The following is a 24564-nucleotide window of genomic DNA, read 5'->3' as shown; positions in this document are numbered from 1 at the left end:
CATGTTTCATACATAGAGTATTTATTCCAAAAAATTAAATATGACAACCAAATAAAAAGGCTCAACGTAGGACCAGGATCAGATGAGTGTTAAGACAAAAAGGTCTTGACGTACAGTTTTACTTCTAAAAGTGACACGATTTACTAAATCAGGCAAAAAAATAATAATAATAATAATAAAAGCACATGAATATACTGAAACCCAAACATCATTTGTCTTGTTTTTGAGTATGATATGCAGCTGACCACAGAGGTGTATAGATTTAGTAATGTGGGGAATCCCTTAACGTGGCAGACGGGCACTCATAGAGGAACGAGCTAATCCCAGGTAGGTAAAAAAAAATCAGAAGTGGGTCAGAGACGGTGACTTGCACACTGATTGCACGCACACCTGTGTCATTATTGCCGTCCATTCAGTGATGAAGAATGAATCAAGCGGAGGGGGAAAAAAAAGTGTTCACGGTCAGTAAACGAGCCGCCATTCCCCCTCTAGAAAAAAAAAGGTTAAATAAATAATGCTACATAACGTCTACACGGAGCTACTTGTTTTCCCTCTTTTCATAACTTTGAGGAGTTCTTGTTTTTGGGTTGTGCTGAGAGTGCCCGTCCTTTAAAACCGATCCCCACAGGCCTTTTGGTCCGGTCAGCTCCACACTGATCAGGTCTGCATATTTTTGTATTCTTGGCATATGTCAGAGTTATCCACACACACACACACACGCACACAGAAAACACATATACAAACACACACACACACACTATCACACCTTACAGTATCGTCATGTATCAATATATACTTCTCATTGTAGACTCTGGGCCTCTGCGGCCTTTTCTGAAAGTTAAGATTTCTTTGATTTACTCGTGTTTTTTTTTCAGCACCATCAGGAAAGGCACAGTCTGTTAACGGACGAATCGGTCCGAGGATGAACTTTCAACCCTCCTCCTCTCATGAATATGCTAAGTTACATTTTAAAAATAGCTCTGATGCAGTTTGCAGCTCACGTGTTGAGAAACGTTGAAAGCCCCCTTCAAAATAAAAGCCTGGGAGGAGCTTCTGAGATGATAAAACGACAGTAAGAGGGGGAGGAGTTCACAGGTGTGTGCGGAGGAGGGTTGAAGGTTCATGTGATCACTTACATGATTAAAAACAAAACCCCCTAACAGTCTCCACTTAGTAGCAGGTCAACCAGCAAACACACAAGTAAGTAAACCTATTGCATTATTCAATTTGAAGAAGAAAAAAAAAAATCTCACAGACATTATTAGACACCATTTTTCACTACAGCTAGCACGCTTTTGCTTCAAATAGGACTTTGTTAGAAAAAATAAGTGGTGTGTGCATTACATTAATATCTTTACATATAAATATATCTCACCCCCCAGACTTCAAAATGCTTTCACTTTTGAGACAAAAAGGCATCTGATAAGACAGAGTCCTGCTGCGTTCAGGCTCCAGAGGTCGGTTTTCCTGTACGTGGCATTGTGAGCGTAATCTCGTTAATAAGGCTCCAAATATATAAAGACTCAAAAATTCAAGCAGAGCCAACACTTAAACATGCCCTCGACTAGTTTCTCTTTCAAGTAAAATCAATGCTGGTAATGTCTGACATTAAGAAACAGCTTCAAAGTGACATCGAACACGCGCATGGGGGGGGGCAATCTGTTCGGATTTCTTTGAATTAAAACTCTTCAGCTAGAGGCGAAATAATCAAGCACAAACTGCGACTGCAAACAACAATAAAAACACATGCATCTGTATTCTTAAGTGCAGTAAAATACCGTATCCTCCTCCTCCTCTTCCTCCTCTCATTATATTCATGTAGAAAGCCTGTGTGTGTCTGATGATAAATAAACGAGTTGTCTCGTAGCAGCTTCAGTTTGGTTCTGGCGACCAACGCAAGAACGCAACGCTGTGAGTTAGAGCAGAGAGCCGTCAATCCTCCACAACCACCTCCACCACCACCACCCCTCTCCCCGACCAGGCACGTTGGTTTGGTCCAAGTGATGAAACCTGAAGGCTTCGTCTTTGTTTGACTGCACTGCAAGGCCTTCACAGACAGCACCTTAAGAGCAGGACGATGACAATCAGTAGAAAGTTATCTGGCAACGGTTTTCAGACTAAAAGGCTTAAAAGCTGTTGACACGCTTCAGGATGCTGGGTTACTAACAGAGCATGTTTAAGGTGATGGGATGAATGAGGAAGTAAGACGATCCGTCTCTGAACTCCAGCTGCAGTTGATCTACAGAAAGATACGATGAACAGATTATTCCAGGGATGCATGTTTTAAATATCAGGGGTTAAAAACTGCTGACTTTGTGCAAATTTGACGTCTGTGTGTTTCTAAAACGTTTGGATTCTTCTGGAGTATTCAATAAAAGCAGCTTGTTTTCGTCCATCATCGTGATCTGATTACTTCAGATGAAGGGGGAATAATTGTCATATTTCATAACCAACATAAGCAGGGCTTCAACTCGCTCTGTATTTCATTACTGAGAGAATAAAGTCCATTAAATGTTGATTTAGAATTAAAATTGGTGTTCCTAAAAGTGTTTGATCCACAGCTCAGATATTCACATGATGAGGATATTACTCAGATTAATAAAAGCAATGACAGTCGCACTGGAGTTAACCGTTGCAGCCGTCAGTAATAGTTCTGTTTCCTGTGTTGTGATCTTTGATACTGTGATTGCAACAAAGAGTTTAAAGGATATGAAAGTGATTATTTCCTTAATTGAGAGGATAAAATATTAGAAATTTTCACACACGCGTTTAGATCATGTACGGTCAGCCGTGCAATGTTTAACTAACATACGACTAAACACCTTCAATCCCGCCGACGTTTTCATCTCCAACCACCGAATCAGGCACTTTGTTTAACTCGGTTTAACGACTGATCCAAACACCCTCATGTGTTCAGCATCAATCCTCCTTATTCACAAGAATGTGAATGAACACTTAACATCCCAACGTCCAAGTTCACCTCACTTGCCAGAACCCACAAATCAAACTATTCTACTAGGCCAACACTGGTTGAAAATCACTCGCCTCTCACCACGCTCGCTCACACCTTATTGCACTTGACGCCTACATTGGTCGGTTCTTCGAGTAAAAGAAGTCATAGGATTTAAAGATTGTGGGACTCTAACTGCTCTGTTATATTGCTGAATGTTGACTTAAGTTAAAAAAGAAAAGAGAAGGCGAGAGAAGTAAAACAGAAACGTTTGGTTTTCCACTTTGTACCAAGCTGAGCTGCAAGACAGAGAGAGGTTTAAAAACTGTCCGTTTCTTTGTGGCGTTTTCTAAACAGTCTTGTTTATGCACCTCGCCTCGCAGTAAGGCCTCAAGCGACACACAATCGATGGCTGTACGTGGCTTTGTGTGAAATGAAATGAAGATATCATTCAGCGTCTGAGTGGGGAGCGTGCCGAGTCACACTTGTGAAGAACCACTGGCTTAAAGGGAGAGAGAGGAGTAACTGCAAAGGCAGCGAGAGAGCGACTAAGACGTCGCACGTTTGCTCGACGGAGAAATGACGTGCACACTGTTGCGTCTAAACAAGCAGAAAACCCTCAAACACACATGTAAAAACCGTCTACAATATAAACCGCCAACCTCAGGCTCAGTGTGAGGCTACAGAGCGAACTGGGTCCTCACTGCAGTTTCTGGATTCCCTGCTGCTCCGCTGTTTTTAGACACTTAAAAGTAAAGACAGCAAAATAAAACTTAAAGCTGTTTTCCAAACTGGAAGTGGTGGATGTGACAGGCTGTAAAGGGTTAATCCACTGGATTCAGATACAGCAGAGGAGATGAAGGTGAGTAAGAGATACAAAGGCTGGGAGCACAAAACGATTGGCTGGTTTCTTATTGCATAACGTGGCTGTAGCTCCTCTCTGGCTTATTACATCCTCACACAGTCACAGCAGCTGTCGTCAAGCTCCGATGACAGAAGCCGCACCGGCCCAGGGGGGGGGGGGGGGGGGGGGGGGGGACTCCGCGTGAGACAAGGTGGCTGCTGATGCAAGTCAGACACTGAGACTGTCCGAGTAGATGGAGGGAACTGGAGGGAGGTGGGGGTTCAGGCAAAGTACATGGTCCTCAGTGTGTCGTGGTGGACCTGAACAGCCTTGGCTAACGCCTGAGGGTCCCTGCCGTTACTCTGGCCTGAGACGTGGCTTCCCTCCGCACTGTGAAGAGGAGACAACAGAGGAAGAGTAGTGAATAAAAACATGCTTACTTTTTAGATTTAGTAGAGTCAGTCCAATCAAATTCAGAGTTTTACAAGATAATCAGAAATACTTGATTGATCCTAGTGAGGGACATTCGGTCATTACAGAGCTCTTATAAATAGTATGTAAGAAAGTCAAAATATTAATAGAAGAAGGAATAAAATAAGATATAAATACGTATAAAATAGAATAAAATAAAGATCAAATAAAATGGAGCAAAAATATAATAAAGTATATACAGAAGCGCAGAATAGTTAGAAATTATCTATGTACAAAAGCACTGGGAGTAATAATCTTAAACTCTTAAGAAAACATCTGACTTAAAGCTCTAGTAGGGAATTTTCTGTCAGTGTTGAATTTGGCGCCCCCTGTGGACAAAGCTGATATTGTCCTGTGCAGAACCATTTGTGCTTAAGAAAAAACGTAGCCTAGTTTGAACGTAATTTCTAATTTAGGATGGAGTTTACACTCTACTAACGTTTTGGGCGTTGCACCAGCTAGTTAAAGGTAGTTCCAACGTTAGCATACGTTACATCTGAAATTTTAGAAAGTTTCTTCGTCATGGTTGCACTGTTTTTAAAGATGGGGTCATTTAAAGGATGAGGAGAAGCAGAGACTTTTACAAGCTGTGATGTGTCGGCAACATGCTCTCTGCGATAGATTAAATTAATTAAACGTATGATGACTCTGATCTTAACTCACACTTATGTTTCCGTACATCTGCCCAACATTAGAGTACTGCTGCAGTAATGTAGAGTATGTTGTAGTTTACAATTTCACTACTAGAAGTCACTTTTGTTATTTTATAGTATAGATTATCACTGTATCATAGTGCTTTGTCATATTTTACATATTTATGTTGCTGTTTGTTGAATAACAGGAGTTACAGAAGTTATGATCAGCCGTTAGCTTGTTTAGAGGCCCTGTTAACTGCTGACTTTCAGCCAGATGCATCCCTCATAAATGTCTTAAATATCTGATGAGGATATTTTGAAATCCTCCTAAAAAAAACAAAAAACTAGTTTGCATTTCCATGAATACCGTTCAGCTGAAGGTCTCCAGTTTACAGGGTCACTTTTAAAACCGTAACACCAGGAGAGACGCATTCGCGGTTGGCTGAGAGAAGACTTCTGTTACAAGCTGCTAAATCAAGTGAATCACATCTTCTCCTTTTGAAAAGTACACACATACCAAAAAGATAGAACAAATAAAATAAAGAGAAATCAAGTGAATCACAGATGTTTGTGATGTTATTGTGGACAGTGTGCGGAATAAAAACACTGCGGTTAATCTACCAATCAGACACGTTCAGCATTGCAGGGCCTGCCCCCCGAAAGGTACTACCCCTCTAGCAGGAGCTTATTAGGGGGGAGATTATACCCTGAACTAATTTAAGTTACAAACCAACTAGTTTCAACGTATGGTTTAGTGTGAACGTTACACCCTAACTTAGTAAACTACTTATGCAGAACTGGTGCATCAGGCCACTGCTTTCTTTGTACAGTCAAGCATTTCACTTCCTGTGATTTTTTTTAAGTGGGAACGTTGACAAAGGTTGTTTTGTCCGTGTGCCCTTAAACAGCTTGTTGGACACCCACCAGACAGCAGAGATAACAGGCTTTAAAAATGTCTTCATAAAAGTATTCAGTCTTCTTTCTGGTGGCCTGGTTTGCTCCTGCAGCTCATTTAGGATCACCAGCATTGATTTCAGTGCTTTATGTAAGCAGTGTTACACCAAGGATCTGTCACGGTGCACTAGGCAAGGGTGTTTTGAGATCCTTGACAGTAGTAGTGACACGGACTCAGCTGCAGCTACGCCTTTGTCATGTGTGTTCTCTGTTTTGATGTTTTTGATTTAATCTAAATATTTCCGAGACTCTCTCCCCACCTGTCGTGTTCTTTGTCAACCAGGTGATAGCGTGCTCGGAAGGCCACCAGGTGGGCGTAGTAGGCCGGCGCTGGGATGGAGACGGAGCGGGTGCAGCGGACGTAGGTGTGGCACAGCTGGTAGGTGAGGAGCTGGAACTCGTCGCCGGTGAAACAGTTGTCGTCCCACAGAACGTGGTAGTGGGAGGGCCGGCTCGTACCCTGGGAGGGAGAGAGCGAGAGTTAATCACACCCTCAGAGGACGACGCTCCGTGGAGGGAGGACAAACAGGCAGGGGCTAAAAATAGTGGTGTGTGTTTGACAGACTGAAACGGATATGTTTTCATTCATCCAATCACTGCTTTGTAAAATATTCTTTAACACTCTTTCACTTCTTTGTTAAATGTATTCTACAGACTATCTACCTATAGCTAAATAAGAATTAGCAAAGCATATACGCCCCAAGATCCCAAACTCGAGGCTTGTTTGGATCTGGGTAGCTCACCTGGATTCCAGCGTGACTGCAGAGGTAAAAGTCGAACTCGTAGGGATGTGTGATGTCCGTGTCCACCGTGGTGCCGGCAGGAATGTTTCCACTTCGTCCAACCTGACAGGAAAACAGAATTTAACAAACAAGTCTCCTGATATGCCGTTAAATCTGTCCCACAAGAAGGACTGTGTTGTGTTGCTCACCCGCTCATTGCGATCTGCGCAGAAGAGTCGTGTGTGATGGCGTTTCTGCACAACAATGTAAGTAATCCCCGGCTGGTAGTCCTTCTCGAGGCTGATGCACGCTTCTCTGATCGCCAGCAGCTCGTAGTACAGCACCTGCAGAAACATACAGAAGAACAAGAGAACGGTGACATCCTGTTATTCATCAAGATTTAAATGTCAGATACTTCCTCCACAGGAAAAAAATAACAGCTTTGCAGATTTGCTTTCATAAACAGGTGTGACTTATTTACTCAGAGCCAAACACAACATGTAAAGCCGTCCCACCTGTCTGAACTGTCCCTCCGACACTCCGTCTCTGTAGAAGATGATCCTGGTCGGCTTGTAGCGAGTTGATTTGTAGAACTGGATCAAGAGTTCTCGCACCATCGAAGCCAAGTCCTGGATTACCTCCTGTCTGGGCCTCTGGACCCGCACTGTAGCACAGTACCTGCTGGGGTGGGCGTCCATGCTGCCTACCACCTGGAGAGGGACAACATTTCAGACAGGTCAGGTCATCATACATGAATGAATGTGAGATTATTGAAGAGAGTTATTGAAGTTGTCTCTCACCGCTGCTATAGATGGCTTTTTCCCATCTCCTGCTGGAGGATGAGTGACATCCGCCCCGAGGAAGATGACAGGCTGCTGGAACACTGAGGGTCTGGATACATGAGAACAGAAACAAAACTTATCCTCTGAGTAATCTACATGATGTAACAAACTCTTTTGAACTGCCTGCAGACCAGATCACAGATCAGATGACACAAACTACACTGACTTGTTAGAAAAGTACAGTGAGTCAGCCTCTTTATATTACACAACCACAAAGTGAAACAAGGGCTCATTCAATGTGTTGTTTTTACCGTTGGTGTGGAACCAGGATGTTGTTGATTCCTCCCAGTTTGACGTTGATCTTGAGGCAGAGGTTTGAGAGCGTCTGAGGAGACGTCTTCACAACGTTCTTCACCTGCACACACTGAGTGGCCATGCCGAGGAGGGTGTCACCCACACGCTTCACCTCAGCTGTGGGTCAGAGATTGAAGATTAATCTTACTTCTTTGCTTACTGTTCCTTCTTTAATTTTGTCTTAAAGTAGCCTAAAAGTCAGGGGTCAAAATCCAACTCTTGTTAAACTGACTTGTGCTATGTGGGTAATTGCTATGTTCCATTTGGTGTAGAAAGAAAGTTTTAAATACCATAGACTGGCGTTTTCCCGGGCAGGATCACGATGATGAGCTGAAGACCGCCGTATGTGTTCTTCAGGTGTCTGAACATGGGCTCCACGCTGTCAGCTCCCTGGGCGTATTTACAGAAACATGGCTGGCCCTGGATTGGCATCCCAGCATCCTTCGAGATTTTGCGCAGCTGGTCAGTGAAGCTCCTGAGTAAGACATGATCACACATGACCTTTATATCACATCCTTGAGTTTCACCACTTTGTTTACTACGTGTTTAATAGAAAGAGAGCGATAACAGTCATTGTGGTGAACTCACTTCAGGATCTCCTCCCTGCACTGCCTCTGGGTGGCGAAGCACGCGATGGCCCACATCTTTATCTCCACTCCGGTGTGAAACTGCTTCCCCCTCATGTCCCACACCCCGTGGCTGGGCGTGGCCACCGTGCGGTTCTGCAACGACAGTGCAGGGTTGATCTGCTGGGGCTGACAGTCACACAGACACGTAGAGTACAAGGAGACAGAGAAAGGATGGATTCAAAGTTTCAAAGGAGGCAGAGGGATTTCAAGATCAAGTGCTACTGATTGTTTTACAGGCTGAGAATGATCCGGTCAGAGAAGTGGAATCAAATCAGTATCAGATTGTGCTTCAGTCGTGCATTTAGCTTGTATTTGATGTTTTTATGGCATACATGCAAAACAGGGACTACTTTCAAACTAAGAGCCCTTATCTCTGAAGATAGTAAAACCACAACAAATTTCCAAGTAAGAGTTCTCGCACACACACACACAAAGAAGACAAGAGATGTTTGAGACTGACAAGATGTACTCTGACTGAACTGGAACTGTAGATTAAATCTACAGACAAATCTGATTGTAGATGGAGGATTTCCCAACAGAAGATCAGTTTGAATCACGTTTTTTTAAGTGTGGCTCATTTCTACCTTTTGAGATTTTGAGGTTATAATAATCTGAGCAACTGAAGTTAAAAAAAGTTAGATTAAAAGGTAAAATCAGGACTGTTAATCCAGCATGAACAGGAAGACACCCTGCTGTCCCAAACACTCAGACACGTAAAAAGACACACATGCATATGAAGCGTGATTTAAAGAGGAAGGTACCATGAATTGTTCAGAGTTCACTCTGCCGCCATATTGCAGCATGGGTGCAGGCAGGACTCGACCCGTCACCTGGGCCATCTCGTCTCGAACCCGGAACTGAAACTCCCGGACGAACGGGTCCGCTTCGTAGTTTGCACTCCTCACCTAAGAGTTAAGAAAAGAACAACCATGTTAGAGAAAAGGAATCATAAAAACGAGAGTGAGTTTATTGTTGTTTCATCTCTGGTTGTCTTGACGCTCACCAGCCTGCTGATCTCCTCCTGTCTGTCCGGTGCGGAGCGAGCTGTAGCTTTGATCATGGTCGATGTCTGGTTGTCGGTTAGTTTTTTGATGCAGCGCTGACCGGGCACAATGTTACACACCTGAGAGGAAAAGACAGTATTTGGTTTGATGATCTGACTCGGTTACAACTGGAGTTACCACTTGAAGTCAGGGTGAAATTTTCAGCTCTCTGCATTCACACATGCATCAATTTTTAATAGTTTTGTACATGTGTGAATGAGGCTCTACAGTCACCATCAATCCTTACCTCCAGGGGCAGGTAGGTGTGCTTCTGCTCCTGGCCCACCTGCAGACAGGGCAGGTGGGGGTACTTGAGCTGCAGGTTGTACTTCTCCCTGAAGTACTGTGCCACTGTGCGTTCCACTGTCTGACCATTCTCAAGCTGCAGAGGAAATCTGTGCGTGTGAAGAAAACAACAATCTCCTGTTATTTCAAGCCATCGGCAGCTTCGATGGCAGGTTTACCGGTGTGATGAAGAAACATACGTCTGGAGGCTGGCAGGGCGTCGTGTTACATTGCAGACTCTGTATTTCCTACGCATGGTTCCACAGTGCGTCACTTCCACTTTCAGACCTGTGAAGATTCAGGAGGATGTAAATAAGGATCAGTAGCTCAAGCTTTTATTCAGAGATTAGAAGTAAAGAGGATCATAATAAATGTCTCCTATACAGGGTTAGGTCTGACCCTGCAGCAGAGTGAAACTTAATTTCACCTTTGATCTCTTTGGTGAACTTGACCCTGTGGGAGTCTGTGAGAGGGCGGGGCTGCTCGTCGATGTTGTGAATGTCCAGGACTTCACACATGAACTGGATCACCGGCTGGGCTTTGTAAAAAGCTGTGGCTGACACTGTAACGATACAAGAAAAGGTCAGTCAAAGTCCGCTTTTTAAAGAAACAAAGTATAAAGGTGACTTTTTTGTCCCTAAAGAAAAAAGCATTGACTTTGTTGCACTGTGTGTAACTTTTTAGACAAAACATTTTTGACCTGTGCATGCACATTAGCATTTCTCTGAACTAGTACACTAGCTGTATTTATTCCAGGTCTCATGCAGAGAAGTAGGGCGTTTGGAGATGGTCATAAGGTTCTGAGTCAAATAAAACAGCAGTTCAACATGGTTAGAAGTTATAAAACAGCACTGGACACAGTGTATTAGGAGGAGGGAGATTTTGATCACAATTTTTTTGGTCACAAGAGGTACAATTTCTCTTCATCTGAATGGGAAGCTTTTTTTATTTTTAGTTCCCAGAACCTCCGCTTCGCAGAGCTGACATGAAAATACTCAATATTTGTGTTCTGAAGCTAGATTTTTGGAAAGTGTTTTTTTTTTTTTTTGGTTGTTGTCACAGAGCAAAATCAGAATCACTTTCATATTTTGAAGTACTACTGCAGGCAAAACGAACATTGGCCTTTAACTGGAAGAAAACTGATGCACCAACAATCAGTGCTTGGATTAAAAAATATGGCACAGGGTATGTACCTTAATGAGGGAATCTGGAAACATTTAATGAGTATATTAAAAGTGGAGATATATAAGGGCTTATACAGGATAAATAAACAGAACGGGATACTAATATGAACTTGTGGTAGATCCCAGAAAAAAGGAAGAAGGCACTGAAAGGGATGTAATTTAACTTTTAGTATACAATACTAGTCAAAAGTTTGAAAAAACCTTCTCATTCAAAAGTTTGTATTTATTTCAATTATTTGGAACACTGTAGATTAATACTGAAGACATCAAAACTATGAAAGAACATATATGTAATTATTTAATGAACAAAAAAGTGTTAAACAAAACAGAATATGTTTTATATTTTAGATTCTGTAAAGTAGCCCCCTTTTTCCTTCATGACAGCTTTGCACGCTCTTGGTATTCTCTCAGTCTGCTTCATGAAGTGGTCTCCTGGAATGGTTTCTAATTAACATGAGGCTTGTCAAGAGTTCATTTGTAGAATGACTTGCCTTCTTAATGTGTGTGTGTATGTGTACATATAGTTATATATATATTTTGTATGTGTGTTGCTTCAGTCAGCAGCTGGTTACTTTAGATTAGCATGAAGACAGCAAAGAGGGCTTCGGATATGCTTTATCCACAAACACCATCAAAGCTCACTTACTTAAATATTGCTCATTCTTTGTTACATCTGTATTTATACTGCATATATTATAAAAGTTAAAGATAAAGGTTGCGAATGTATGCAGGAAAATCTGAAGGCTTTTTCCTCAGCTAGTCAAATAAGCATTAAAGAGTCTATGCTGGTTTCAACAGAGGTGATAAGACTGGAACTGTAGTCGGCAGAACAATGACAAAAGCACTTTGAATCTTTTTTTCTCTGGGGATTAAAACAACTTTACAATGTCTGTTCATTTTTTTAAATGTATTTTTTTGTAGCATTTCACCCTTCCATTCATCGTGTTCTTTTCATATTGTATACTGTTTGTTTTAGAGTGCTTTTTTATATTAAGTGTGTTTTTATTATTGTTACATTTGTAAGGTGACCTTGACTTTGCCTGAAAGCCGCCCATAAATAAAATGTATTGTTATTATTATCATTATTATTATTTTTACTACTAAGAAGTGATCTTAAGAGATCTTTGAAGATACATTTTGTTGCTTTTAGAGAGGCTCATGCGAGCTGTTCCCACATGCTTCAGTTTTTATGCAATGCAAAGCTAACAGACACACACCAGAGTGAACAATCACACTTCTACAACATTGAATGTCTTTGTTTTAACACTCCTTAACCCACCATCAATGTTGAGCATCATTTTCCACATGGCAGGCCGTACTGACTGATGGAAGCCAAACCAAACTTCCCTCCCTCCACCTAGCGGATGATCGTAGCCCTCGGGGGAGGAGAAGAAGGATCTTCCGACTGGCGTGTATCTGATGAGGACAGAGAGGTGACGCAGAGGTTAGCAGGGTGCAAAAATAAAACGGTAGTCTGGGAGGTGTATTCCCTGTGCGGTTCACTAAGAACACCACAACACAAGAACTGCTGGAGTTACATGTCTGAAACCACACGAGGAAGGGAGGATTTAGATCTCTAAAAACTGTTCTGCTTAATGGACTCGCCAAATGGCAGAACCTGTTCCATGAAATATGCTCCTGATCCTTTCCTCCATGTGGAATCCAAATCCGGCCTCAGCCAGCAGAAATACTGTATGTCCACCTGTTTAAGGCCCATATATGTTTCCACCAAACAGCACCTGTTACAATATGTGACTCATTGTGGTTGAAATACTACATAATAAATTAGGGAAGCTTCGCAGCAGCAGCTCCAGGATGAAAGTACACCCGGGTCAAATTTCATTACCAAAACTCACGTGAAAGAAACTCTCCTCTAATGCTTCATTTAGTGATTGTAAGACTCATATCTTCATCCTTCTGTCCCTGAAACTTGTCTACTATAACAAGGTAGATCAAATTATACAGTAGTTATCATTCTGAGAAGCAATAATAGAGTGGCCAAGAAATATTACACCAAACTTTTAATGTCAAAAGCTAGAAATAATCTCAAATATTTTTGCTTTGCTGAGCTTAAAGAGTGATTTTCTGTAACATTCAGTGTACAAGATGAACTTTTAATAACTTTATTGTCCTATAAAAAGTTGGCTGCATCCTATAAAAGGCAGAGAGGTATTGCATTGTGTTCTATGTTATGATTTTTTGCCAGAAGATGGCGCTCGATGAAGCGAGCGACCACATCAATGCTCAAAGCATGCTGGATACGTAACCAGGTGGACTCACGCAGATTCTAACATATGTATTTAGAATGTTAAAATGAATGGACTGAGTTTCATTTAAATATCTGCAAGAGTTATCAGTTTTACATTTCTTAAATCATCCTTTCTTTGAACGGATCTGATCCTGTTAAATGATAGCAGCTTAAATTGAACACAAACAAGATAACTGAATCTTAAAACAGTATTAAGAGAGTTTGTGAAATTAGCCAATATGATGGGAGGGGGGATCAGAGGAAACTCACTTCATGGAGGGCAGGTGTCTCAGGACGACGTCCACGGCGTGAACCGGGTTAGTGCTGATCGGTTTGTCCAGGTCCACCGGCTCGCCCACAACGCGCCCCGTCAAGACTTCATGCAGCATGTGCCAGCTGACTAACGACACAAACTTAATGGAGACTTTAAACGGGCGGTCCTTCCCACCGTCACCTGGCAGGGTGACATCCAGATCCACCTGAAGAGGGAAACAAGGGTTACGGTGGCCCTCAGATCAGGGCTTGTTATATCCAATGGGTAATTTAACTAGGGATGCACCGAAATGAAAATTCTTGGACGAAACCCGAAAATGAGGAAAACAAGGCAGAAAACCGAAAGAAATTATTATGCCAATTACTAGTAGGGAAACCGGGGACCATGCATTTTCTGTTTGTGTTGCACAGGCATTTTCTAGGCCATTTATTAGCAGGCACTTGAAGTTACTTCGTATAGGAGTTTGAACACACTGGGTTAAAAAAGCTCAAAGTTATAGACAGAAATATCAAAAATGTTACAACTGTCCCCGGTCTCCCCTACCATTGCATTTATGGCTCTGACTGTGTACTAACCTCACTAAAATCAAGGATCTCATTGAACATATCAGACAACGAGGGTGCATGCCCCTCATCTGGTTCAGAGAGACGAGTCCTTTTTCTGCGCTCTGTTCTCCTTCCCCTGCGCTGGATCGAGCGCGCTGCTTTATTCCCACATCCAAGTAATGATCCTTATAGCGCGGATCAAGCACAGTCGCGATGAAGTGCAGAGGATCCGGATGGATCTCAGTGAAACGTGTGCTGACAGACTCGAAGAGTGTACTTTTCATTGTTTTCACTCCGTGGTTCGTCTAAACCTCTTTGATTAGAAGACGCTTTAGTGCTGCGATTAAAGGAAGAACGGATGCAGACATATTTGCCCTTATCAAGACAAGCATGTACTGGCCGCGGTTTTAGCTTGCGTCATCACAACATTCTGTTTCAGCTGCATTGTTTCGATGATAAAAGTCTTTCACCCGAAAACCAAAAATGCACTTTTGGCCCAGTTTCAGCCAAAATTTTCCTTGGCCGAATTTTCAATGCATCCCTAAATTTAACCCAACTTAAGTACAATTCTACAGACCATGACATTCTTAGTAGAGCTAAACTAGATTTTTCTTTGACACAAAACACCAGCCTTCAAACGTTCATGTGAAGTCTTACCCCACCAGTTGCCACAGGCAGCGGGTTAGCTGTGTAAAGGCTCCTCTTCCCATCGTACACTGGCATAACGTCCCCAAAGATGGTCACCTTGAAATGCTGAACCATGGAGTCCACCACTTCCCTGAAGAGAGCACCAGAAACACAACATTTCATCTCCATCAGACATTTAGAGTAAACTACAAACAGAGAGAAGTGCTGATTTGTTGATATTGTTCTGTTACCTGTTGACTCTGCGAGGACATCTGTCCGGCTTGATGTCCACCTCGTAGAGATAAACATCAATCTTGGGTATTTCAACCTGGAAGCAGTTGGCCAGAAGCTTGATGGGCTTCCCGATGGTGCCATAGCCGGGTCTGCGTGGCAATGCAAAGAGGGCTGGGGGTTCAGCTGCTGCTGCAGAAACACATGACAGAAAGAAACAAATATATATGTTGTTATTATCATTTCAGTCTTAAGATCTGGGTTTGTGTTGAAGTCTTGAGCTACATACAGTACGTTAAGATGCTTATTATCACCTGAGCCTTACACAGATTTCTAAGTGCCTTTCTGTAGTTTTGTTAGTGTTTAATATTTGTAACTTAAATGTTTATTTCTCTCTCATTAGTTTCATTTTCAGATTTCTGTGATAAAGCATTACACACGACTATAAAAGTCAGCTTATTGTCATTTCAGAAATCATCCAGCAGCTAAAAACACAGATGTTTCTCATGGGTCGGACCAAAACAGATTTAAAGGGACGGTCGAAATTGAACTGGAGAATTAGCCAGCTCGACACAAACACTGCTCAAAATGACTGAAGTGTTGCCCCTCAAGTATTTACATCATGTGTTCACATCTTCTCATGCTGACACCCCCAAGTGGCTAAAATGACAGGGCCCGCAGATTTAATTTCACTTGTCATATTTTAAGATAAGATGTTATTTTGGTTTTGGTTTGTGAGCATTTATCTCTGGATTTAGAGATTATTATTCCTTAAGCAACAGAGTAAAAGTCTTTCTCATCCTTAATATCTAACATAACAAATGACACAAGCTACAGTATCTGTTAAATCGTGTCTAACAAACTATGTCTGACAGCTCCGGGGCATTTTGTTCCAACATTCACTGTGAGAAACAGAGCTGGCAGCAGTTATCCTGAATGTAATCTACCCTTTGAAAGACGCTCAGGGTTTTGTGATGACGACAAACTGGAGGAAGGAAGTGGTTAAACAAGGAGGAAAGAAGATGGTCAGGGACGTTGAAAAGATTTCCTTCCATCAAACTGACAAAACTGAAACAAACAGGCTGATGCCGTTTTTCTCCTCGTCCCTCCGATAATGACCGTCGAAAAAGGTTACAGGGTCTGGTGACATTTACAAATAAAGAGCGATTCGCCAGACGAGAGGGAAAAGTAGGCGGCTGACACACCACGACAATTTGACACCAATTTTCAGAAATGCCAAACTGGAAAGTACTCGGTGAAAGAAATTAAATGACATCACACACACACACACACACACACACACACACACAGACAGACAGACAGAGAGAGCCGCGCAGTTTCCACAAATGTGAGTCAGAGGACCCACACACACACAAACACACACACACACACGCACGCACAATGACTAACATGACATACAGTCTGAACATACGCAAGGAGTTTAAGGGGGGGAACTATCCAGAGGAGTTTTTTTGACAGAAAAGACAGTGTGATTAAAATGACAAATAATAATAATTATAATAAAATAAAATAAATAATAATAATAGAATGATATAATAATAGTAATAAATACTGAAAAATACTACAAAATGTATATAATAATAATAATAAGTATTTAAATAAGTAAAAATAATAATATAGAGAAGTAATAATAGTAATAAAAATAGTATAAAAAAAACAATTACAATAATAATGATATAAATAAATAATATAAATATATAATAATAGTAAAAAAATAATTAGAAAATAGTAAAAGGTTACTAATAATTATAATGATAATAACAATAATAATAATAATAAATACTAAAAATACTAAATAAATGAAGATATTATGATTTTAAAAGATCAATAATAATATGATATAATCATTTTATAATAATTAAAACAAATAAAGAATAACAATGATTTTTTAAAAATCAATCATAATAAAGATATAATTATAGTTACAAAAACACTAAAAAATACAACAAAAAATAATAATATAATAATGATTTAAAAATGTTTATTATTAATAATAATAATAATAATAATATTAAATACTAAAAATACTAAATAAATAAAGATACTATGATTTTAAAAGATCAATAATAATATGATATAATCATTTTATAATAATTTTAAAAAATAAAGAATAACAACTATTTTTTTTAAATCAATTATTATAATGATATAATTATAGTTACAAAAACACTAAAAAATTACAACAAAAAATAATAATATAATAATGATTTAAAAATGTTTATTATTAATAATAATAATAACAATATTGTCCACTGAGCAGCTCTGAGTGAAATTTCTGAAATTAGTCAGATTGAAGATCGCAGGTCGAGGTCTGACACTGACCCTGAACCTGCCATTAGGTGTTACATATCTACATCCCTTAGGTCGCTTCCTCCCCTGTGCCATTGCCATGGAGACACCACTCAGGCTGGTACAGTTTCTCCATGGCAACTACAGGCATGCTGACAGGAGGTAGAAAAACAGGTGCACACAGATTTATCTCATTGACTGAGACTCAAGTTAAGACCTCAGACTATTCAGAGTCTGTTTGAGAAAACTGTACTTCACTGAGTATCGTCCAGAGTCTGTTTAGGACACAAGGGTTCAAATAATAAACTTATTAAAGATCAGCTGTGGATTATTAAAATCAGTTAAACTACTTTTTTAAAGGAACAAGAAGTCAAACTTTCTAAATCCAGCTTCTTTAAAGTGAATATTTTGTCCTTTCTTTACTCCTCTATGAAAAAGAAATGTGTTATTTGAGCTGTGGACTAAACCAGACAGTTGAAGCTGCAGTATTTTGGTAAACGACATACTGATCAATATCTCCACAATCTGACATTTGAAGGCCAAACAATTAACTCATAATGTGCACAGTGGAAACTCAGCACTAAGCACCAGCTCAGCAAAGAATATTTAAAAGTTTTCAAATCTTTCAAAGTTTACAGTCCCAGATTTTCTTGCTCAGGCTTGGACCAGCTCTTAGTTATGCTGCTATAGGCTTAGACTGCCGGGGGGAACTCCTATCTGTAAGATGGGATTGGAACTTATCCTGTCTTGATGTTGGGTCAGAAAACAAAGGGGTTTGTCACTTTTGGGGTATTTCCAAAATGTAAATGTATCTTTTGGACTTTAAATTTAGTAAACAGACGTTGATCAACAATTTTAAAAACTTGGATGTGGCCTGTGCATCATAAAGATGTCACTGTAACAGATGTTTTGGTTATTTTTTAAACCATTCAGGGTAACAGGTGTAATCAAACTGTTGCTACTTGACCTCAAAGACCAGGGTCATTAAAAGTCAAACTGGGTGTATACTTTCACTGACACGCCTTAACTAATAAAGACTCTTAACACAGCTCCTCCCTCTGCTCTGCCTTGGAGTGTTAGAGATCGTTTCTCCCCTCATTTTCATGCAAAGATTAAGAAAGGCAATTATAAAAGTGACAACAAACGGAATCCGACCTTTTGTTGAGGAAATAAGAAAAAAAAAAATCAAAAACTGTGCGGAAGTCAGACAGCAGCTTCTGCTCCAGTAATGACCCCAAAACACAAAGGTTCACTGTAGAGCGAGCAACAATGGAGAGATTAATGAGCACTTATCGGGCCGCTTCATCGTAAATATGCATCACACAATCAGCAGCACGCACAGACACGACATTCAACCCACACATCTCAGAGAGCTCTGTACAGATGTAATATTGTCCAGTTCTGACATCACGATGCTAACGCTGAGGACGGCTAATGTGCTTCACTCCAGCTATTCAGATAAAGTGTTTAAGTCAACCCTGTCTACTCAAAGTATTAAAACGACGATCGGCAGAGAAGGTGTATTTTTTAAATTGAGGAACATAGAGTTTGTTGGTTTTGGCGCCCCCTGTGGACAAAGTGGTACTTCTCAATCTCTCTGCCTTTTCACAATCAAATGTATCACTCCCTCTGAATAATTGCTGTGACTTAAAAAAAAAAAAAAAAAGAAGCTGTTTCCTCAGCATGCTAGTTGTCTAGTCTGACACAGGACTTCCACCAGATCCATGTCCGGTCCGTCTGGACAGCTGGAGTCATGGGACCAAGGTTTTCCCGCAGTATTCACTGAATCAACAAATATCCTCCTCCTCTCCTCATCCATGTTGTCTTTCTGGTCCTCTGAAAACCTCTGACCTGTTGACTCCAGGCCTGGCTCCGCTCATCATGACGGTTAGTTGTCACAGTTAAGTGAAATACGATCTGTGATAACACAGAGTGTTTTATTCTGAAAATTACCCGGATGTTTTAATTTTGTTTTGGTGCCTGACTTCCTGTCCAGCTCCATCGGCTCTGAACGCAACTGAGCGGATCCAGTGGAAGTTAACACATTAACTAAACCCATCTTGCACTGATGTTGTCACTGACATGTTGACTGTTGAGTGTTGTTTTTCTGTTTGTTAGCGTTTGTGTTGTTTATCGACAAGCTGGTACACTGCAAACCAAATTACCCTCTGGGATTAATAAAGTTCTCTGAATCTGAATCTGAATCTGAATCTAGAATAGAAACCTATCAGATCCGGTGCTGTGACGGATCGGAGACAGACCGGACCCAGATCTGGTGGAATTTGGCCATGACACCTACCCCTCGCTGTGGTTACCGGCATAAAAACTTTACAAACAGAAATCGTCAACTGTGTTGCTGATGGTCTAGTAGAGAGGACTCACTGTTAATTTCAGTCTCTTTCATATCCAGCTAAAAACTCTTCACAGGAGCTTTAAACGTCAGATAGTAACCGACAGATTGGCCAATAATCAGGGATGTGCATTTCAAGCCAAGATACTATTCTATAATCACTGGCATCTAATTGGAAATTTTTCGTAATCGAGCGCCGGGCGAGGTGCTGCGAGAAGCAGGCACTGTCAGAATCTGTCCTGACCTTTATGGTGGTATTTCTATGATGCAGCCGTGTGGCATGTGTGCTTAGTCTCTGCAATTATCTCCATTTCTGACTCTCACACCACGACACACGTATTTCCAGCGCCTGTAGTTAATGTTTTCTTTTTCTTTTGCTATTTAATGAAGGTAGAATTCTTCTTCTTCTGTAAATTAATGCAGTTAGCGAACAGCTTTGAGACGCTCTGTAGGCACCGCCTGGTGGGAATACCGTATTACAACCAGGCACCGGTGGAAACGATGACAAATTTGACTTTTAAAATGAGATAATATTCATTTTAACTCTTCAATTTAATAAGAGAATGAATATTCAAAAAATCTTGTCCCATCCCTACTGATAATATGACTAGTATATGTGTAAAGGTGTAGAAAATGGAGGACAATTTCACAGGAATATCCATAAAGTGAGGAGGCTTTTTAAATGAGGATGACCCACTGTCCTTTAACTTCAGCCTACACGAGAAGGAGACTGGTCTGTGTGAAAAGTTTTCCTGGAGAGTCGACGACCAAGTTCTCTCTCAGACAAGGAAAATAATTTCATCATGTGTCATCACCACGCTGTTAAGCACTCCACTTTTCCCTCTCCATTGTAAACATGCCCTCAATGTGTCCGTCAGAAGGAGCCGGGAGAAGGTATCTCTGCTTGGAAAAGAGGGCAGGATGAATAAAGTGTTTCATTTAAGACTGATTCAAGATTGAGGACTGCTGGTCTGCGCTAACAAGCTGTGTGAAGACATCCCCCGAGGCTCTTGGTGATGAAAGCACAACAAGTTACTAATTATTATAAAAAGGTACACACCTTCCTTCAACAATATCCACATACCAAGGGTTTAACAATGAAAAGCAGAGTATTGCTTTAACCTAAATCTGTTTCATAAGATCAGAGTGTTACTGTCCGATACAGCGGCCCTCTGCTCTGCTCATACGCTCGAAAGTGCACAGAGTGTGAGGCATATGAATGGGTCAGTCTCTGCGAACCAGTTTGACCCTCTTTCCCTTCTCCCGGTCCAGCGCTGACCCCCCACCCCACCCCCCACCAACATCAATAACACACGAGCTGCGACTCACAAACTGCGCCCCTGGCAGCAAAGTAAATTGAATAATGTGCTGCCATGCTCGAATGATTCCTAATTAACGCGGGCAGCGGTTAACTGAACATTACTCGATAGCTCGGGTAACGATGGCAGCAGCTGGTGTGAAAGGCTGCCCTTCATACTGATGTGAACACACACACACACACACACTTATACACACACACATACATGCAGCACCTCCCAGCCACTCTGAGGCTTCAGACACACCTGACGGGATCGCCACCTGCCTTTGACAGCCGACAAAGAGTGACGTCGACAGAACAAATAACCCGTGAGACTGGTTTGGGAGATTCACATGTGCGTGTGCGTGGCCATTCACACACACCCACACGGCGCAAAACTGACCGCTCACACACCTGTGAGACACTATGAAAGCAGTAAATAGTGCTCGTTAGAGACGAACTAGTGACTCTGAAAGCCTGGGACAAGTTGTTTGATTAGACCAATCGGATTGGATCTTTAAAAATGTCTGAATCAAACGAGATCTTTAATCCGCTTTTCGTTTGGATCACATTTGATGTGTTGAGTAAAACGTTTGACTTGTAGTGGAGTTATCTCAAACAGTAGAAGGCGCCATCTGCATTTTAGTCTGCTTGTTCAACATCACTAAGTCTCTTGCGCAGCTCTCTCGTCACTCGCTGAGTGGAGGTGTTTTAAGTTTAAAGCATGTTTCAGAATCAGCTGACTGCACACAGCGGAGACGCTCAGCTGGGGGCTGCAGCTGACTGACAGGTCTCCATGAGCGCTTTTTTTCTCCGCCACCGGCTGATTCTGACCCGGTTGCGCTCCTGACCGCGTTCACATGCTTATTTTTCACAATAAGAACGAGAAAACTGGACACTGAGTCCAAAATATGATCCTGTTCAGTCGTCCTGTTGCAGTAAATCCACATGTTGTAGTCTGAGTCTTCACATATCACCATGCATCCACAGAGATTACTTATAAGCCTGCTCCTCACATTGATATTCAGCGTGTTTAACATTTTGAAACACCTCAATATGATCCGTAGCTGTTTAATACCGTCAGTTATATATACTGTGTCATGAATGAAAATTTGATTTAGGGAGAAAACGCATTTGACCTTCTTATTTTTGACATGGAAAACTCTTACGTCTTTTTAATGATTAAACAATAATTGATCATTAACATTTCCAAAGAGCTTTCAAGGACAACACTTGAAATATACATCCCTAATTTAAAGAGATTTACCTTACTTGTTTGAATATTTAATACTTTCATTTGGGAATCGTTCACTTTCCATTTCTCTAAAATTGTTCTGAAATTTTCCAACAAGGTATTTTTGTGTGGTGATTTTAGTGTGCAGTGGTTTTAGTTAAAACACACCTTAAAAATGAGAATGGATTACTTTGTTTACAAATAAATATAAGAGGAAAAATATATATTGCAACTGTCCATATCTGAGAATTGAAATAAAATAATAGTTGTTTAAATTTTGAGTTTATTCCAGTTTTCTTGAAAATCGTTAGAGAATCGGGATTCGAATCATATCGTGAACCAAAATATCAGGATTCGAATTGAATCGTGGGTTGAGAGTATCGTTACATCCCTATCGTGGTGTAATGGCAGTAACTTGTTTCCCTGATAACTAGGGATGCACCGATCTGATCCTGGTATCGGATATCGGCTAGATCGGACTCAAAAAGCTAGATCGGATATCGGTGACAAAAGGGCCGATATATAGTGTTGATCCATACGGCAGATCTATTCATCTCAGTTCTATGCTTTTCTGTGTTTACAACAGTCATGTGTGTCTCCTACATCATCAGCACCGCATGGTCTGTGTGTTTTTGCCCGGTGGAGCATGATGGAGGATAACTACAGAGGCTCTGCAGTTTAGCTGCATGTCACGCTTCTTGTGCTAACAACTCTGCCAGAAACTTGCAACATGTGCAGCGCTAATGTTTCGACAGATGGAAGTCACGCTGAAAAATATAATGGAAGCCCAAAGGAGGAACTTTACGTCAGCTGTAGCCTACTGCAAAGAAGGAAGAAACCTTCTATTAATGGATTCAAAGTGTGAAAACACAGACAGGTTATTGGATTTAATTGCTCAGGATCCTTGAAATTAAGGGATTCTAGCCTCTGGTTTAGCACTTGGAACCTAGGTACAATTCACCATCAAGTCAGAAGAGCCTGAAGTTGCCAAAACATGATTCTATCCTCACATTAAGGAATAGAGATTGTCAAATCAATACCAGGATCTGATCGGCTAGTATCGGTATTGGCAGATACCAAAGCCAAGGTATCAATATCGGTATCGGGACCTAAGAAGTGGAATCGGTGCATCCCTACTGATAACATGTCAAGGTCTTCACAGGTCGACCTGAAACCTGGCAGTGCAGGTCTACTACAGGATGGACAGGCTGGTTTCAAAGTTGTGATCTGGCTCACTGAGGTTTCGCCTGTGCTCAGTCTCATGAGACTTGGATGCTGACCTTTCACCTTTAAGGGAAGAAACGTCAGTTAGCTCGAGGCAAGAAAACAACCACGATTTAGTCCTGTGGACTGAATGTGAAGGAGGGAAAGCTTTCAAAAAGTTTGTGAAAAGTTTGCTCATCTGTACACTTCATAGGAAAGAGATACAGCTGATGTGACTCAGGTTTCTGGTATGATGCTGAGCATGAGGACAAAATATTGATTCCTGATGGAACTATCGTATCACTGGCATCACATGTGCATATTTTTATTGAAATAATGCATCAATCTGAACAGATTTCCCTTCAAAGTTGACCTCACTACATGACTCCTCGCTGTGCTGCTAATAAAAGTAATCATGCACTTTGCCTCTTCCATCTGAATGCTTCAGTTATCATGTTTTTTATGGTTCTCCTGCAATCACTTATACAATCAAAGTATCAAAACATTAACATTAAGAGATAAGAATCGTGAGTTACTCTGCATTTCACACCCCTGATTCTGGTGAAGAAAGATGTATTTTTAGATCCAGATCAATATTACACACATTACATTCTTTGAAACAACTGTCCCCCTGGCAGCTCGTTTAAATCAATCAGTGTGGGCTGTCACAGATCAACTTGCAGCTCATTCACGAGGGTCAAACTTGCGCATAACTCAAGAAACACCTGGACGTGAGTCAGAGGAGCCCACCTGTTGTTCCGATTTCCATTCATGAGGTCTCAGTCCGGATGACCCGGCACCCAGTTGTCACTTCTCCTTTCCGCAGGTCAGAACTCGTGTGTGTAGATCCGCTGGACGTCCCCCTGCTCCCCGGCTGCGCGGCTCCCCTGCTCCCCCGGCTTCAGTCGCTGATGTGGAACCGGGCCGCTCGGGGTTCCCCTCGGGTTGGAAGTCCTCCCTCGAGCTGCTTCGCCGCTAATGACAGCTCCAAGTTACACCGAATGTCCCTTCGTCCGTTCTCTGAAGTTCCTGCTGTTGTATTTGGAAGGAAAACGACATTATTAGGAGACTCTGGAGATGTTTGAGAGAGTTTGTTGAACCCGGTTCAGTTTTACGGAGTCGTGGTTAAGCTAACAGCGTCAGTTAGCTTTAGCCGACGAAAACTAGCGACAAACTCTCAACTCGACGACCCATAAAGATCCACATATTTACCCGCTTAGTGCCTCAATTCGTTGTCTTGGTGGGTTAACGTGACAATCCGTTGTTCTGCTTTGTCGAGCAGATATGTGGAGTTCTCTACCCCAGCGTCCTCCTCCTCAGTATCGGCGAGAAACCGGTCTAAAATCTGCACTTACACCGCCCTCTCGCTGCCTATTATAAAGCTCGCGACGA

At 41.4% G+C, this 24564-nt stretch overlaps 1 protein-coding gene across 3 annotated transcripts; it reads right to left on the bottom strand.

Annotated features, from left to right (window-relative positions):
* Nucleotides 1-24564, bottom strand: ago3b (argonaute RISC catalytic component 3b). 3 transcript variants are annotated; one of them, XM_034704558.1, is made up of 20 exons: nucleotides 24385-24564; nucleotides 23923-24204; nucleotides 14799-14970; nucleotides 14578-14698; nucleotides 13372-13580; nucleotides 12133-12269; nucleotides 10097-10231; nucleotides 9870-9957; nucleotides 9632-9779; nucleotides 9345-9464; nucleotides 9103-9246; nucleotides 8301-8467; nucleotides 8003-8187; nucleotides 7670-7829; nucleotides 7377-7467; nucleotides 7092-7286; nucleotides 6786-6920; nucleotides 6598-6699; nucleotides 6115-6314; nucleotides 1-4184 (listed from the first exon to the last, which is right to left on the bottom strand). In XM_034704558.1, the coding sequence occupies exons 2-20, from the start codon at nucleotides 23939-23941 to the stop codon at nucleotides 4076-4078; spliced, it is 2637 nt and encodes an 878-aa protein (XP_034560449.1). In that variant the 5' UTR covers nucleotides 23942-24204; nucleotides 24385-24564; the 3' UTR covers nucleotides 1-4075. The 3 variants fall into 3 exon arrangements, with proteins under 3 accessions (XP_034560449.1, XP_034560451.1, XP_034560450.1); XM_034704560.1 differs by having other exon boundaries at nucleotides 8301-8434; XM_034704559.1 differs by having other exon boundaries at nucleotides 14799-14967.

The sequence above is a fragment of the Notolabrus celidotus genome, chromosome 16 (assembly GCF_009762535.1).
Source record: "Notolabrus celidotus isolate fNotCel1 chromosome 16, fNotCel1.pri, whole genome shotgun sequence".
Lineage (NCBI taxonomy): Eukaryota > Metazoa > Chordata > Actinopteri > Labriformes > Labridae > Notolabrus > Notolabrus celidotus.
Note: the sequence above shows the minus strand (reverse complement) of the source record. Positions and strands in the feature narration are given on the sequence as shown.

Excerpts from the sequence above, each read along its gene's own strand:
- ago3b (XM_034704558.1), bottom strand. Across the intron at positions 6,315-6,597 it reads GCAGTCACGCTGGAATCCAG|GGTACGAGCCGGCCCTCCCA; the intron begins GTGAGCTACCCA and ends TCTCCCTCCCAG. Across the intron at positions 4,185-6,114 it reads GTTGACAAAGAACACGACAG|TGCGGAGGGAAGCCACGTCT; the intron begins GTGGGGAGAGAG and ends TCCTCTTCACAG.